This window comes from Pholis gunnellus (genome assembly GCF_910591455.1).
Source record: "Pholis gunnellus genome assembly, chromosome: 12".
In the NCBI taxonomy this organism is placed as follows: domain Eukaryota; kingdom Metazoa; phylum Chordata; class Actinopteri; order Perciformes; family Pholidae; genus Pholis; species Pholis gunnellus.
In genome coordinates this window covers 21578284-21593671 of record NC_136539.1, presented here as the reverse complement: position 1 = coordinate 21593671, position 15388 = coordinate 21578284, and the positions used below count along the sequence as shown (strand labels likewise).

General features: G+C 41.8%; 2 protein-coding genes across 2 annotated transcripts; both read left to right on the top strand.

Annotated features, from left to right (window-relative positions):
• Positions 1-723: 723 nt before the first annotated feature.
• On the top strand, positions 724-1903 carry LOC306704088 (trace amine-associated receptor 13c-like; the record flags this gene model as incomplete). Its single annotated transcript, XM_079170299.1, has 2 exons — positions 724-896; positions 1087-1903. 2 exons carry the CDS (start codon positions 724-726, stop codon positions 1901-1903), a joined length of 990 nt encoding a protein of 329 aa, XP_079026425.1.
• An 8044-nt stretch (positions 1904-9947) lies between these two features.
• On the top strand, positions 9948-11187 carry LOC306703719 (trace amine-associated receptor 13c-like; the record flags this gene model as incomplete). The annotated part of the gene is given in 3 exon segments (XM_079169775.1): positions 9948-9974; positions 9976-10160; positions 10371-11187. Coding segments are annotated over 3 exon segments (1029 nt in total).
• Positions 11188-15388: the final 4201 nt, after the last annotated feature.

Genomic DNA, 15388 nt, shown 5'->3' with positions numbered 1-15388 from the left:
ATGCACCCTTTAGCTTCTGTATGAGACGCACCAGGCTTTTAACTACTACCTAGTTCACACCAAACAGCTTTAGCCCTGATTTTCAACTCACAGACAGTTTTCGGAAATTTTCGATAAAAGACACATGACCAGAAGGAAGATCCATTTAAATGTCGGAGCAATTGTGGGTGGAAACCACAGCATGTGGCCAACCGTAGATATGTAGGGGATTCCTGACTAGTGATCAGAGACAACTATTGAGGTGGGCCAACAGTAAATCAGAGACAACTGAGGGGGCTTTAGTTCAATGACACAACAGAACTCAGAAGCTATCTAGTTAAACCCTTTTACTGCAAAAAGTTTGAAATAATCCAAAATTCTATATCTTATACAGATTCATGGAATAATAGAAACCAATAGCTGTACTCTCTCTTCTTCTTGTCCTGGTCACAACTGTCCTAAAAACGCACCTCTGGCTAGGTTGTGATGTGCCTTGCTGTCCCCCATTGAAGAACATGATGGAAATTGTAATTGTTTCGAAAAAAAAGTTAAAGAGAGGAGTGGGAGGTGAAATACAGGGAATAGCCCAATGAAGATAGATGAAACAGTAAGGGAGAAGTTCAGTCACTCCCACTAAGAGAAAGTTGTTACCAGAGTAAAAGATCAAACAGTCGTGTCGAGGAAGAACAGAGATTAATCAGTTGTATGACGAGCACAGCAGCATCTTGTCTCCTCTTTCTGACAATGAAAAGCTTTGAAGAAGTCGAACTTTGCTTTCCAGAACTCCTCAACTCCTCCTGCAGGAAGGCTGTGCGTCCTCACTCTGTATCTATGCTCACTTACATTTTACTGTGCTCCATCTCTCTGCTCACTGTGACTCTCAACCTGCTCGTCATCATCTCCATCTCCCACTTCAAGTATTCATATGTTTTGTCAATTTATAAAACTGGTAGCTGTACAAGAAATGGTTGATCGTATAGAACAAAACAAAATATCAGATCTCAGACTGTGAAGGAAATGTTTTTGTGTTTCAGTCAATGCTTTTATCTCTTAATATATCAATTGACGACCAATAATGATAATCATTTTGTTCTCTTATCTCTTCAGGCAGCTCCACACATCTACAAATATCCTCCTCCTCTCTCTGGCTGTGTCAGATTTTTTCGTTGGCTTCCTCATGTTCTTTCCAATTGTGCTCATAGAAGGCTGCTGGTTGCTCGGTGACCTCATGTGTAGTCTGTATTCTGTTCTGACCTTTACTATTACCTCTACCTCAGTAGGAACCATGGTGCTCATATCAGTTGACCGATATGTGGCTATTTGTGATCCTCTACATTATCCCAACAAAGTCACACAAAAAAGAGTTAAGATCTGTGTTTGTCTGTGTTGGATATGTTCTGCTTTCCTTCAGAGTCTGCTGCTGAAGGATAACCTGGAACAACCAGGCAGGTATAGTTCCTGCTTTGGAGAGTGTGTCGTTGTCATTGACTACTTTGCTGGACGTGCAAATCTTTTTTTGACTTTTTTTGGTCCTGTCACTGTCATCATAGTTCTGTACATGAGAGTATTTGTGGTGGCTGTGTCTCATGCTCGTGCCATGCGGTCTCATACTGCAGCTTTCTCTCTCAAGAGTTCAGTGAGTGTAACTGCTAACAAATCTGAATTGAAAGCAGCCAGGACTCTTGGTGTTGTTGTTGTCGTGTTTCTAGTGTGCCTCTGTCCATATTATTGTATTTCACTTACAGGCCAGGACACCTTGCTCAATACCTCAACTATTGCCTTTATAATATGTCTGTTCTATTTTAACTCCTGTCTCAACCCTGTGATCTATGCCTTTTTCTACCCCTGGTTTAGAAAATCCATCAGGCTCATTGTTACTCTTAAGATACTGCAGCCTGGCTCATGTGACACCAACATGCTGTAGAGAAACACTGCATGGTGGCTGAAATAAGACAGAAAAATGTACTTGGTCATGGTGGTGAGAATTTAGTAACGGATGTAAAAGTCTTGGTACAGTGACCTCTGTATGAACACTATTACATGCAGATCATGAAATTGTCTTTACATTGTGTACTGTTTCAATGCAACACTGAAATATACTACTACTCTACTCTAGAAAATGTGTTGCCTGAGTCCTGTAAGGCCAACGTATAACAAATAAGTTGAAGAATCTTTGGACTAATATAGAAATACTGATTTCTTTTTTTGGATCCAACAGGTATTTAGTTATACTGCGTGACTTTAATGCATCTCTCTCTTTTCTGTTTAGAAAAAGGAGACTGCCAGCATCATGGGGCCTTTCACAGATTTTACAAATGGTCTGCAAAAATGTTTTAATTGGTCGACCTTTATATTGATTATCTCTTTCAGGTTGTGAAACTGTGTTCAGCACCTGTACCTACTTTTCCTCAGTTTGGTTAGCCCATACAGTGTGAGGTGAAATGAAATCAGTTCTCTCATACGGAAGTTTACAAAATCACTCCAATGTACCTTGACTCTGAAAATAACACACTAAATATTTATAATTTTTTCTTCTGCCGCTGTTGGAGGACAACAAACATTTTTAAATTGAGCCATAACCACTCTGTATTCTTTTGGGGATCCCAAACACAGAAATGAACTAAATATAGAACCCTGCCCTCTGAATGGACAGAGATAGTATGCAGTGGACACATCACTAGCTCAATATTAAAGTTAACAAGATGACTCAGCCAAACTTAGAACAATGTAAAGATTGAAGTGGCTGACTTGCAGGTATGTAATGTAAAGGAACAAGTGTAAATGTGTTTGCTTGGTTTCACTGTTAAGTGTGACAGGTCGTAATGTGAGTATATAATCAGTAGGTAAAAATAAAACTGCTTTATAGGCTTGAAAGACACATTTTTCAATGAGGGACACCAACAGTTAATCCTGAAGAAAATAAACTGTTGAATTTCGGTCACCGAATGATGGCACATGCATTCAAATGATGGCCTGCAGTGTTTTCTTGTCAACAAACAATTGTAATGTTTACTTAAAATGCAAGTTTTTAAATCCTGACAACTTCTGGACCTCTCCCCCTCCCTCTGTCACAGAAACACACAGATACATTAACTCTGTCTCTCTATCCCTGTCACACTCTAATCTGCACATCTCTTCATTTTAAGTGCAGTTTTGTCATCTTTGCTCTCCTTTGTCCTGCAGACTAGAAGGCTACCAACTTTGCCTTAGTTGACGTAACACATTTGAACAGTCCTCGCTCGACACAAATATCAGTCAGATTTGCAATTAAGTTTGTGTGGTTCTCACAAGAAGCTATTTATGTATGTTATACAATTGGTGAGACAATAAACCCGAGCTCAAATCTCTTTAACGCTGTGTTTACACACAGAAATACAGAGGTCCAAAAACTGAGTTTACAAGGGGGCTTTGGGGGCCCCCAGATCTAAATATGTGCATTTAAGATGTTTGAAGAGCATGAATTGGATAACAAGAGGTTTAATACAGAAGAGGCTGAAATGAATGTTGACTATGTTTTCAAATAGTTTTCAAGTAAAAGCAAATTCACACTTCTGTTTTCTCTCAATCTCTGTTTTCACTGCTGGTCCTTTTCTCTGTCACTTTGTCAATGTGTATAAAAATAATTTACTAAAATTATATACGCCTTCTATATATTTTTAGGCTTTGTGCTTTAGTTTGCTGAACTATAGAAATATAATAATAATGATACATTTTATTTGTATAGCGCTGTAAAAAGGTACTCAAAGGCACTCTATGTAGTAAACACAGAAACAATAAAAGCAATAACAATATAAAAACGTCAGAGAAATTACATTATAACTAATAAACTGGACAAAAACATACATAACTAGCATCACAGGTTAGAAGCAGATTCAAATAGATGAGTTTTAAGTGCAGTTTGGAAAGTGCCGAGAGATGGATAATGTCTGAGATGCTGGTGAAAAGAGTTCCAGACGGAGGTGTATCAACGGAGGAGGCCTTGTCCCCCAAGGTCCGATACGTTGACAGAGTAGGGGGGGAAGGAGATTGGTGTCAGTGGATCTGATGTTGCGGGTGGGAGTGTATCGGTGCAGGAGGTCCGAAAGGTTTGAAGGGGCTAGGTTGTGAAGGGCTGTGTCCTCTTTCTCCATGTACCATGACATCAACGGCTCTTTCTTCCCAGACCATAGGCCCAAGTTGGACGACTACTTTTTGATGATCCTTGACCTGGCCTTGCGGTTCCGTGGAAACTTTTTACACACATCATGTTATATTTGCATTTGAAGCTGCTGGTCACTTGGAGCAGTTCAATCAGGGAACATACTGGGGAACACTAGACCCTAAGTTAAATCATTGGGTTTTCTCTTCCCCGAATTGTGAGCTTCGGCCATCTGGCCACCAAATGCAACCTCACAGCCCACTTGCCTTTTACCTCAGCTCCTAGTAAACAAAGCCCACCATTGACTGTAGTCTGCCTCTAGTCCCCCCACCATGCATCAATCCTAAACCAGCCACCACCCAGCCAACCGAAGGCTGTTCCTCTACCATTGCGGTAGGATGGTTTGCATAACTCAGACGACCTAGGATGCAACACCTCTAGCTGCTGATTCCTCCATACCCACCACAGCAGACCAACCTGTCCCCACAATCCAATCAAGCACAGCCCGTGAAAGTAGCACAATACCTCAATTAACGTTAATGCTCCTCAAACAAGGTTTCACCTTTGGCTTCCACCCAGGTTGGTAAGTTGAGACAAAATTCTCTTAGACATGTAAAAATTTGCAAACCGCCATCTCAGAGCCCAACACAGTCGATAAACCACTGCCCCAGGAAGTCCACGACGCATTAATGATCGGTCAACTCACTAGCCCACCTTTCCCATTTTTCTTAATCAGTCCATTCGGCGTAGCTACTAGGAAATATTGAAGAAAGAGAGACTCATCATAGACCTCTCATCACCCCAAGGCTCCATCGTCCCAAGCATCAACAGACTAATTCCCAGCCCGGACCACTCCATGCAGTACTCAACAATCGATCACGCTACATCACACATCTGCCTGACATGGTCAAGGAGCCTGGTAGCCTAAGGTAGACGTCACCAGCGCCTCCAAAGTCCTTCCCACCCACTCTGACTACCGGTATCTCTCTGTTGTCTTGAGGAAGGCTCTATATTACTCTGCCGTGCCCTTTGGGTGCAAGAGCAGTCAGAGAATTTCCAGTTACTTATCTCTTAGACGACTTCTTCATTGTCACACTACCTTCCTCAACCCCAGCACACGGTCTACACACTCTGACTTCGGCAATAAAGGAACTCAGCATTGCCCTTTTATCAGAAAAAAATAATGAAATAAAATAAATAAAAAATATAAAAATAAAAAACATAAGTCCTAGCACGTCCTTGGAAATCCTTGGCATCACCCTCGACTCCGTCACACTCCAAGCATCCCTACCTACCGAGAAAATCCATCGGATCTCATTACTCATCTCAAATTTTCTCCTGGGCCTAACGTGCAACAAATACCAACCCCTTTTGCTGCTATATCAACTAAACTAATGCATTCCGCACCATCCGGGAAGGTCGATCTTCCTCAACACTTCCTTTCAGTAGCCGCCTCCGTTCCAAATATCCACGACCACATCACACTTGACGAAGCACACAAACGGAGCTACAACTGTGGCACCAGTTCCTCTCCTCTTGGAATGGCATCTCATTCTTTTATGACGACCATATCACCAAGCCAGAAGACATCCAACTATGCAGACGCAGCCCCCTCCATCAGCTTCGGCAGAGGCAAGTGGTTCTCAGCTGAAAGGCCACCCAAATTCTCATCCCTCACCACTTCTTCTACGATCTCTGAAAGGTATCCTGTTGTCATAGCTGCCATTCTTTGGGAGCACGAATCGTCCAAAGAGACTATCACAATCTATCCAGACAACGACGGCGTCGTAGACATCCTTAACAAAGGACGATCTCATTGTCTCGATATAATGCAGTTCATGCGGAGGCTCACTTTGGTTTCGGCTCAGCACGTTCAGCATCCGAGTCTCCCGCATCCCAGTTCACAAAACTTGGTTGCCAATTTACTTTCTCGTTACTTTTACATGAAATTCAGACCATTGCCACCAATCTCCAACCCTCTGTCGACTCCGGTCCCACCTTTTTCAGCCACCATCTTCAACTGACCCCGACCATATCGTGAAGGTTCTCGGCCACTGGTCTTCCCTCGCATACCTCACATACATCCAACTGGTCAGACAGGGATCCTGACACCTTGCTTTTCTGCTCTTTGCAGATGATGTGGTTCTGTTGATTCAGATAGGTGGAGCAGATCAGGACATAGAACAACAGGCCAGTTTCACAGAAGGCACCACACAGGAAGACTGCCAGCAGGCTTTTTAGGTTAAACAGAACCTCCATACTAGGCTTGGAGGGGTGAGTCATTGACAAAACCAAGTTACAGGGGAATCACAGAAACAAGCAATGAGGGAGCAAACCTGTTCTCACTCCCAATTTGTCAACTGACCCCGACCATATCGTGAAGGTTCTCGGCCACTGGTCTTCCCCCTCATACCTCACATACATCCGTTCCAACCTGAACGATATCAGAAAACGTCCACTCGCACCTGTTTTTATGAAGCTAACTTTTGGGGATTCTGCATAATCAGAGCTTCCGAAGAGATGGCCCCCACTCCAGAGTCTCAACTCCCCCAGTTCCCACCAGCCATCGGACATCAGCAGTCCATCATTGCTCGCCTCCATCATTCATTCCACGACCCTCTTTCTCCTCCTCATTCCTTTCCACTACACCTTTTCATTCCTTACACTACATCCCTTCATCCCACGACCCTCGTGCAACACTTTATTTGTATTTGACTTATTCCACCAATCTAGCATGCTTAATATCTGGACCTGTCAGGGAGGCAGTTAGCTAAAACCAATATGAGAGTGAGACACGGTTTCATGAGAAACCTGACGGAGGTTCGCCTATAGCAAAAATAACTGTATTTGTTTGATTTCCAACACAGACCAAAGTTGTTGTTGAACCTCGGGTGTTGGATGTCTACATGAATAATGGTTGCGTTGTGATGTGCCTTGCTGTTCCCCGTTGTAGAGCATGATGGAACTTGTACATTTTTAGGAAAAAAAAGTAAAAAAGAGGAGGGGGAGGTGAAATACAGTGAACAGCCCAATTCCATGTAATTGAAACAGTAAGGGAGAAGTTCAGTCACTCCCACTAAGAGAAAGTTGTCACCAGAGTAAAAGAGCAAGGAGGGATATAGAGGAAGCAGTGGTGGGCCGTCAGGGCCAACAAGGCCTTCTCTGCTGGCCTAATCAGAATCACAAAGTTAGCGCTATTTTATAATTTAATAATTTTTCTTAAGTAAATGGGGATGATTTTATTGATTGTCATAGTCTTCAACCAATCAAATCTTTAGTTTGACATGTTGTGCGTATTCTTTGACGTGCCAGAGCCTTCTAGCTGACCTACAAGTACGTCAGCATTACCATTCAGCTCAGTTTTAAGGTTTAGCTCTGCAGTAAGGTGCAGCGTGCGCTGTGATTGGTCAGTTGGTGGGCACGTGACTAGTGAAACGAAGCTTAAGGTAGCCAGCAGAGCTTTGTCGGAGTAGTAGGAGTTCAAATTGAAAGATATTGAAGAAATTATGACATTTTGTTGTATTTTGCTTGGTGTAGATTCTTTTTTTTTTTACCCAGCTTTGTTTTTTCAACACTCAATGGCTGAAGGAAGAGAAACGGATTTGTGAGTTTGGGATTTAACTGTGGGATTAAACTCTTTGTCAACAAAGAAAGGAGGATGGAGTTTGTCTTTAAGTGAACAGCATTTGGTAAGTCAACGGCGTTTGTGTTTTTACATCTAATATCTGAATGGCTCGTACCCTCGAGTGTGTAGCAGAATGCGTGTTCCGCTGCAGGTCTGCTGGATTGATTTGTTGCTCTGTTGTCAGATGAATATATATGACTGGTTCTTGTGAGTTTGTTGTTGTCATTGTGTTAATTATATTGATTTGGACTATATGCATTGTCCATTAATTACGAAGCATACCGTCAAGCGCAGAGTTATTGTCCGGACAATTGAATCTGTTTGGGTTGTTTTCTTTCACAAAGCAAGAATTATGGTCTGGAGAAATGGGGATTGTGTGGCGATTGCTTTAGCCCTGTTTGAATCAGTAGAGAACAGCTAAACGCAGCGAGGAGTAAAAAAAAACCCATTCAAGTGAATGGAGAAATCTTGCTCAGATCTTTGGGAAAACCGCTGGGCGAATCTCTCTGAAAAATACTTATACTATTCCCGATTAGCAACGATATTATACAACAAAGGGTTTAACTATCGCCGTATGTATATGGACTACAGATCCCTGTGGCGTAATGCTAATGCTCGTGCCAACCAAACTGGTGACGGCAGGGATCTTCACGTCAGCTACAAAGTCTCTTAGTTCAGCTCTGTTTTCGGCTGCCTCTCCGGACTTTTAGACTCGTCAGTCATGTTGTCATATCGCAGATCTCAATAGCATGCGATCTCCGTCGGTACGGTGTTTTTCCGATTCCAGACCATATTTACTGCGACACGGCGTGTCATTGTGTGTCTGCTTATCTAGATTTCCAGGCAGATTGGTTACGCCTTGTTTCTTTTCTGAATACTAGGAATGTCAGTATATCAATTACTTTACCAACTGCTTCACTTAATATTTGATTTACAATTAGCTTAAATCTTCTTCATTTTTTTATATTGCTTCTATTTACATAAACAAAAAACCTGTTTGACTTAACAATCCGCAAGAGTAAAGAATTTGAGATCGACTAAAGTTTCTGTATTATTACTGTAGAAAAACAATAGCCGTTTCAATTATCGCAAAGCAATGACCAAATCTTAGATCAGATCTACTTCATCTAACGTGACCTCATATAGTCCTGTACATCCCGAGAACTTTCTCAAACTACACCCTCTCCCTACCCAATTAGTGGGGATTAAATATACAATATATATGGGTGACTTTTTAGACCAAAGAATTGCTTTTCTTCTCTTTGCAGATGATGTGGTCCTGTTGGCTCAGATAGTAGGAACAGCTCAGGACAGAAAACAACAGGTCAGAAGCACATAAAGCACCACACAGGAAGACTGCTGGCAGGCTTTAGGGACATACAGAACCTCCATACTCTGCTTGTTGGGCGTAGTCATTGGCAAAACCGAGTAACAGGTGAGTCACAGAAGCAGGCAATGAGGGAGCAAAACTGTTCTCACTCCCAATTTTTAAAATACAGACGCTTGGTCAGTGTTCCTCAGCATCTTATACCGATGCACCCTTTAGCTTCTGTATGAGACGCACTAGGCTTTTAACTACTACCTAGTTCACACCAAACAGCTTTAGCCCTGATTTTCGACTCACAGACAGTTTTCGGAAATTTCCGATAAAAGACACATGACCAGAAGGAAGATCCATTTAAATGTCGGAGCAATTGTGGGTGGAAACCACAGCATGTGGCCAACCATAGATATGTAGGGGATTCCTGACTAGTGATCAGAGACAACTATTGAGGTGGGCCAACAGGAAATCAGAGACAACAGAGGGGGCTTTAGTTCAATGACACAACAGAACTCAGAAGCTATCTAGTTAAACCCTTTTACTGCAAAAAGTTTGAAATAATCCAAAATTCTATATCTTATACAGATTCATGGCATAATAGAAACCAATAACTGTACTCTCTCTTCTTCTTGTCCTGGTCACAACTGTCCTAAAAACGCACCTCTGGCTAGGTTGTGATGTGCCATGCTGTCCCCCATTGAAGAACATGATGGAAATTGTGATTGTTTAGAAAAAAAAGTTAAAAAGAGAAGAGGGAGGTGAAATACATGGAATAGCCCAATGAAGATAGATGAAACAGTAAGTCACTCCCACTAAGAGAAAGTTGTCCCAAGAGTTAAAGAGCAAGGAGTGATATGGAGGAAGAACATAGATTAATCAGTTGTATGATGAGCACAGCAGCATCTTGTCTTTGTCTTTCTGACAATGAAAAGCTTTGAAGAAGTCGAACTTTGCTTTCCAGAACTCCTCAACTCCTCCTGCAGGAAGGCTGTGCATCCTCACTCTGTATCTATGCTCACTTACATTTTACTGTCCTCCATCTCTCTGCTCACTGTGACTCTCAACCTGCTCGTCATCATCTCCATCTCACACTTCAAGTATTCAAATGTTTTATCAATTTATAGAACTGGTAACTGTACAAGAAATGGTTGATAGAACAAAACAAAATATCAGATCTCAGACTGTAAAGGAAATGTTTTTGTGTTTCAGTCAATGCTTTTATCTCTAAATGTAATATATATATATATATATATATATATAATAAATTGACTACCCATAATCATAAACATGTTCTCTTATCTCTTCAGGCAGCTCCACACACCCACCAACCTCCTCCTCCTCTCTCTGGCTGTCTCAGATTTCTTCGTTGGCTTCCTTGTGTGCTTTCAGATTGTGCTAATAGACGGCTGCTGGTTCTTCGGTGACCTCGTGTGTGTTCTGTATCAGTATCTAGGATACATCATCACCTCTACCTCAGTAGGAACCATGGTGCTCATATCAGTTGACCGATATGTGGCTATTTGTGATCCTCTACATTATCCCAACAAAGTCACACAAAAAAGAGTTAAGATCTGTGTTTGTCTGTGTTGGATATGTTCTGTTTTCCTTGACAGTCTGCTGCTGAAGGATAACCTGGAACAACCAGGCAGGTATAATTCCTGCTTTGGAGAGTGTGTATTTGTCATTAACTACATTGCTGGACTTGCAGATGTTTTTTTGACTTTTATTGGTCCTGTCACTGTCATCATAGTTCTGTACATGAGAGTATTTGTGGTGGCTGTGTCTCAGGCTCGTGCCATGCGGTCTCATACTGCAGCTTTCTCTCTCAAGTGTTCAGTGAGTGTAACTGCTAAAAAATCTGAATTGAAAGCAGCCAGGACTCTTGGTGTTGTTGTTGTTGTGTTTCTAATGTGCATCTGCCCATATTTTTGTGTTTCACTCACAGGCCAGGACACCTTGCTCAATGCCTCATCTGCTGCCTTTGTAATATGTCTGTTCTATTTTAACTCCTGTCTCAACCCTGTGATCTATGCCTTTTTCTACCCCTGGTTTAGAAAATCCATCAGGCTCATTGTTACTCTTAAGATACTGCAGCCTGGCTCATGTGAGACCAACATGCTGTAGAGAAACACTGCATGGTGGCTGAAATAAGACAGAAAAATGTACTTGGTCATGGTGGTGAGAATTTAGTAACAGATGTAAAAGTCTTGGTACAGTGACCTCTGTATGAACACTATTACATGCAGATCATAAATGTGTCTTTACATTGTGTACTGTTTCAATGCAACAATGAAATCTACGACTACTCTACTCTAGAAAATGTGTTGCCTGAGTCCTGTAAGGCCAACGTATATCAAATAAGTTGAAAGATGTTTGGACTAATATAATATACTAAATGCTGATTTCTTTTTTGTATCGAACAGGTCTTTAGTTATACTGCGTGACTTTAATGCATCTCTCTCTTTTCTCTTTAAAAAAAAGAGCCTGTCAGCATCCTGTCATGGGGCCTTTCACAGAATTTACAAATGGTCTGCAAAATTGATTTAATTGGTCGAAGTTTATATTGATTATCTTTTTCAGGTAGTTGTGAAACTGTGTTCAGCACCTGTACTTACTTTCCCTCAGTGGTTAGCCCATACTTTGAGAGGTGAAATAAAATCTGTTCTCTCTTACGCAACTTCACTCCAATGTACCTTGACTTTGAAAATAACACACAAAATATGTATAATGTGTGATCTGCCGCTGTTAAAAGAATTTAGAACCCTTCCATCCGATTGGACAGAGATAGTATGCAGTGGACACATCACTAGTTCAATATTAAAGTTAACAAGATGACTCAACCAAACTTAGAACAATGTAAAGATTGAAGTGGCTGACTTGCAGGTATGTAATGTAAAGGAACATGTGTAATTGTGTTTGTTTGTTTTCACTGCTAAGTATGACAGGTCGTAATGTGAGTTTATAATCGGCAGGTAAAAAAAAAGGACACATTTTTCAATGAGGGACGCCTCAACAGTTAATCCTGAAGACAATAAGCTGTAAATGTTTTGGCCACTGGATGATGGTACATGCATTCAAATGTTGGCCTGCAGTGTTACAAACAATAGTAATGTTTACTTAAAATGCAAGTTTTTAAATCGTGACAACTTCTGAAATCAGGAGAGAATAAAATAATACTGATTGCCTTAGTCTTAAGATAGTGTTATGCAACACTCACACACAGCCTGCCTCCCTCTCCCTCTGTCACAGAAACACGCAGATACATTAACTCTGTCTCTCTTTCCCTGTCATACTCTAATCTACACATCTCTTTATTTTAAGTACACCTTTGCTCTTCTTTGTCCTGCAGACCAGAAGGCTACCAACTTTGCCTTCGTTGACGTAACACAGTTTAACAATCCTCGCTCGACACAAATATCAGTCAGATTTCATGTTATGTTTGTTTGGTTCTCAATAGAAGCTGTTTCTCTATTTTATTTCATTGGGTACACAATAAACCCGACCTCAATGCTCTTTAACGCTGTGTTTACACAGAAGCACAGATGTCCAAAAACTGAGCATATAAGCGAGTTTGGGGGCATGCGCCCAGAAAAAAAAATGATTTCCCTGAACTAAATATGTGCATTTAAGATGTTTGAAGAGCATGAAGAAATCTGAAAATAAATGTTGACAGTGATTTTAAAAAGTTTTCAAGTAAAAGCAAATTCACACGACTCTCAATCTCTGTTTTCACTGCTGGTCCGTTTCTCTATCACTTTGCCAACATGTATACAAAGAATTTAATAAAATGATATACACCTTCTCTATTTCATCTTTGTGCTTGAGTTTGCCTGAATTATAGAAATATGATATTTTATTTCTATAGCGCTTTAATATGTACTCAAAGGCACTCTACATAGTAAAGACAGAAACAATAAAAGCAATAACAATATAAAAACGTCAGAGAAATTACATTATAACAGTAATAAACTGAACAAAAACATACATAACTAGCATCACAGGTTAGAAGCAGATTTAAAAAGATGGGTTTTAAGTGAAGTTTTGAAAGTGACGAGAGATGGATAATGTCTGAGATGCTGGTGAAAAGAGTTCCAGACGGAGGTGTATCAACAGAGGAGGCCCTGTCCCCCAAGGTCCGATACGTTGACAGAGTAGGGGGGGAAGGAGATTGGTGTCAGTGGATGTGAGGAGGCTGGAGGTCCGAAAGGTATGAAGGGGCTAGGTTGTGAAGGGCTGTGTCCTCTTTCTCCATGTACCATGACATCATCTGCTCTTTCTTCCCAGACCACAGGCCCAAGTTGGACGACTACTTTTTGCTGATCCTTGACTTGGCCTTGCGGTTCCATGGAAACATTTTACACACATCATGTTATATTTGCATTTGAAGCTGCTGGTCACTTGCAGCAGTTAAATCAGGGAATATACTGGGGAACACTAGACCCTAAGTTAAATCGTTGGGTTTTCTATTCCCCGAATTGTGAGATTCGGGGCGCACCAACCCATCTGGCCACCAAATGCAACCTCACATTCCCCTTGCCTTTTACCTCAGCTCCTAGCAAACAAAGCCCACCATTGACTGCAGTCTGCCTCTAGTCCTCCCACCATGCACCAATCCTAAACCAGCCACCACCAAGCCAACCGAAGGCTGTTCCTCTACCATTGCGGTAGGATGGTTTGCATAACTCAGACGACCTAGGATGCAACACCTCTAGCTGCTGATTCCTCCATACCCACCACAGCAGACCAACCTGTCCCCACAGTTCAACCAAGCATAGCCCGTGAAAGTATCACAATACTCCAATTAACGTTAATGCTCCTCATACAAGGTTTCACCTTTGGCTTCCACCCAGGTTGGTAGGTTAAGACAGAAGCCTCCTAGACATGTAAAAATTAGCCATCAGCCATCTCAGAGCCCAACACAGTCGATAAACCACCGCACCAGGAAGTTCACGACGCATTAATGATCGGTCAACTCACTAGCCCACCTTTCCCAATTTTCTTAATCAATCCATTCGGCGTAGCTACTCGGAAATATTCAAGAAAGAGAGATCTCATTACTCATCTCAAATTTTGTCCCGGACTTAAAATGTCCTACTTTCAGTTGCCGACAACGAAGCACGCAAATGGAACTAAAAATGTTGCGGCAGTTCCTCTCCTCTTGGAATGGCTTCTCATTCTTTTATGACGACCTTATCACCAAGCCAGAAGACATTCAACTATTCAGACGCAGCCCTTTCAAGTGGTTCTCAGCTGAAAGGCCGCTCAAATTTTCATCCCTCACCCCTTCTTCCACAGTCTCTGAAATGTATCCTGTAGTCATAGAAGCCACAAGACTGGCCCAACCACCTGTGAATGTTGAGAAGCAGACCACACTATGGAGCACTGCCTTGTCTGCCCTCTACTACCCAACCCTCTACTACCCAACCCTTGCAACTCAAAAGACCTTGCAGTGTTCAATAAAAATGCAAAGAAATGGGAAACTGTCATATAACCATCACGCTTCAGTGAAACGAAAAGAAGAAGAATATAAGCCATTCTTTGGGAGAACGAATGGTCCAAGAAGACCATCGCAATCTATCCAGAACACAGCGCCGTCGTAGACATCCTAAATAAAGTTCATGCGGAGGCTTATTTTAGTTTCAGCTCAGCACCAGTTCGGCATCCGAGCCTCCCACATTCCAGTTCACAAAATTTGATTGCCGACTCACTTTCCTGTTTCTTGTACAAGAAATTCAGACTATTGCCGCCAGCCTCCAACCCTCTGTCCAATCCGGTCCCACCGTTTTCAGCCACCATCTTCACTTGACCCCAACCTTATCATTAAGGTTCTCGGCCACTGGTCTTCCCCCTTATACCTCACATTAGGGGTGTAACAATACACGTATATGTATTGAACCATTCGGTATGAGTCTCACGGTTCGGTACGCATTATGAATATGTTTGAATAATACTATTGCATTTGGAAAATGCAGAAGCTTAAATTGTGGGAAATATAATGTTGTCTCCGTGGAGCCACCACGTTCAACATGGCAACCCACCCAACGTAACAGACAACGTGCTGTCTGACACTCCCACCACGGAAGAAAATCATTGTACTCTGCTGAGGCACGTGTGTTCTGGGAGAGGCACGCTATGCTAAACTAGCTTAGCAGGAAAATCAACAGCAGCACACATACAACAAACTCTCAGACAGGGGGAGGTGAAATACATGGAATAGCCCAATGAAGGTAGATGAAACAGTAAGTCACTCCCACTGAGAGAAAGTTGTCACCAGAGTTAAAGAGCAAGAAGGAATGTGGACGAAGAACAGAGATTAATCAGTTGT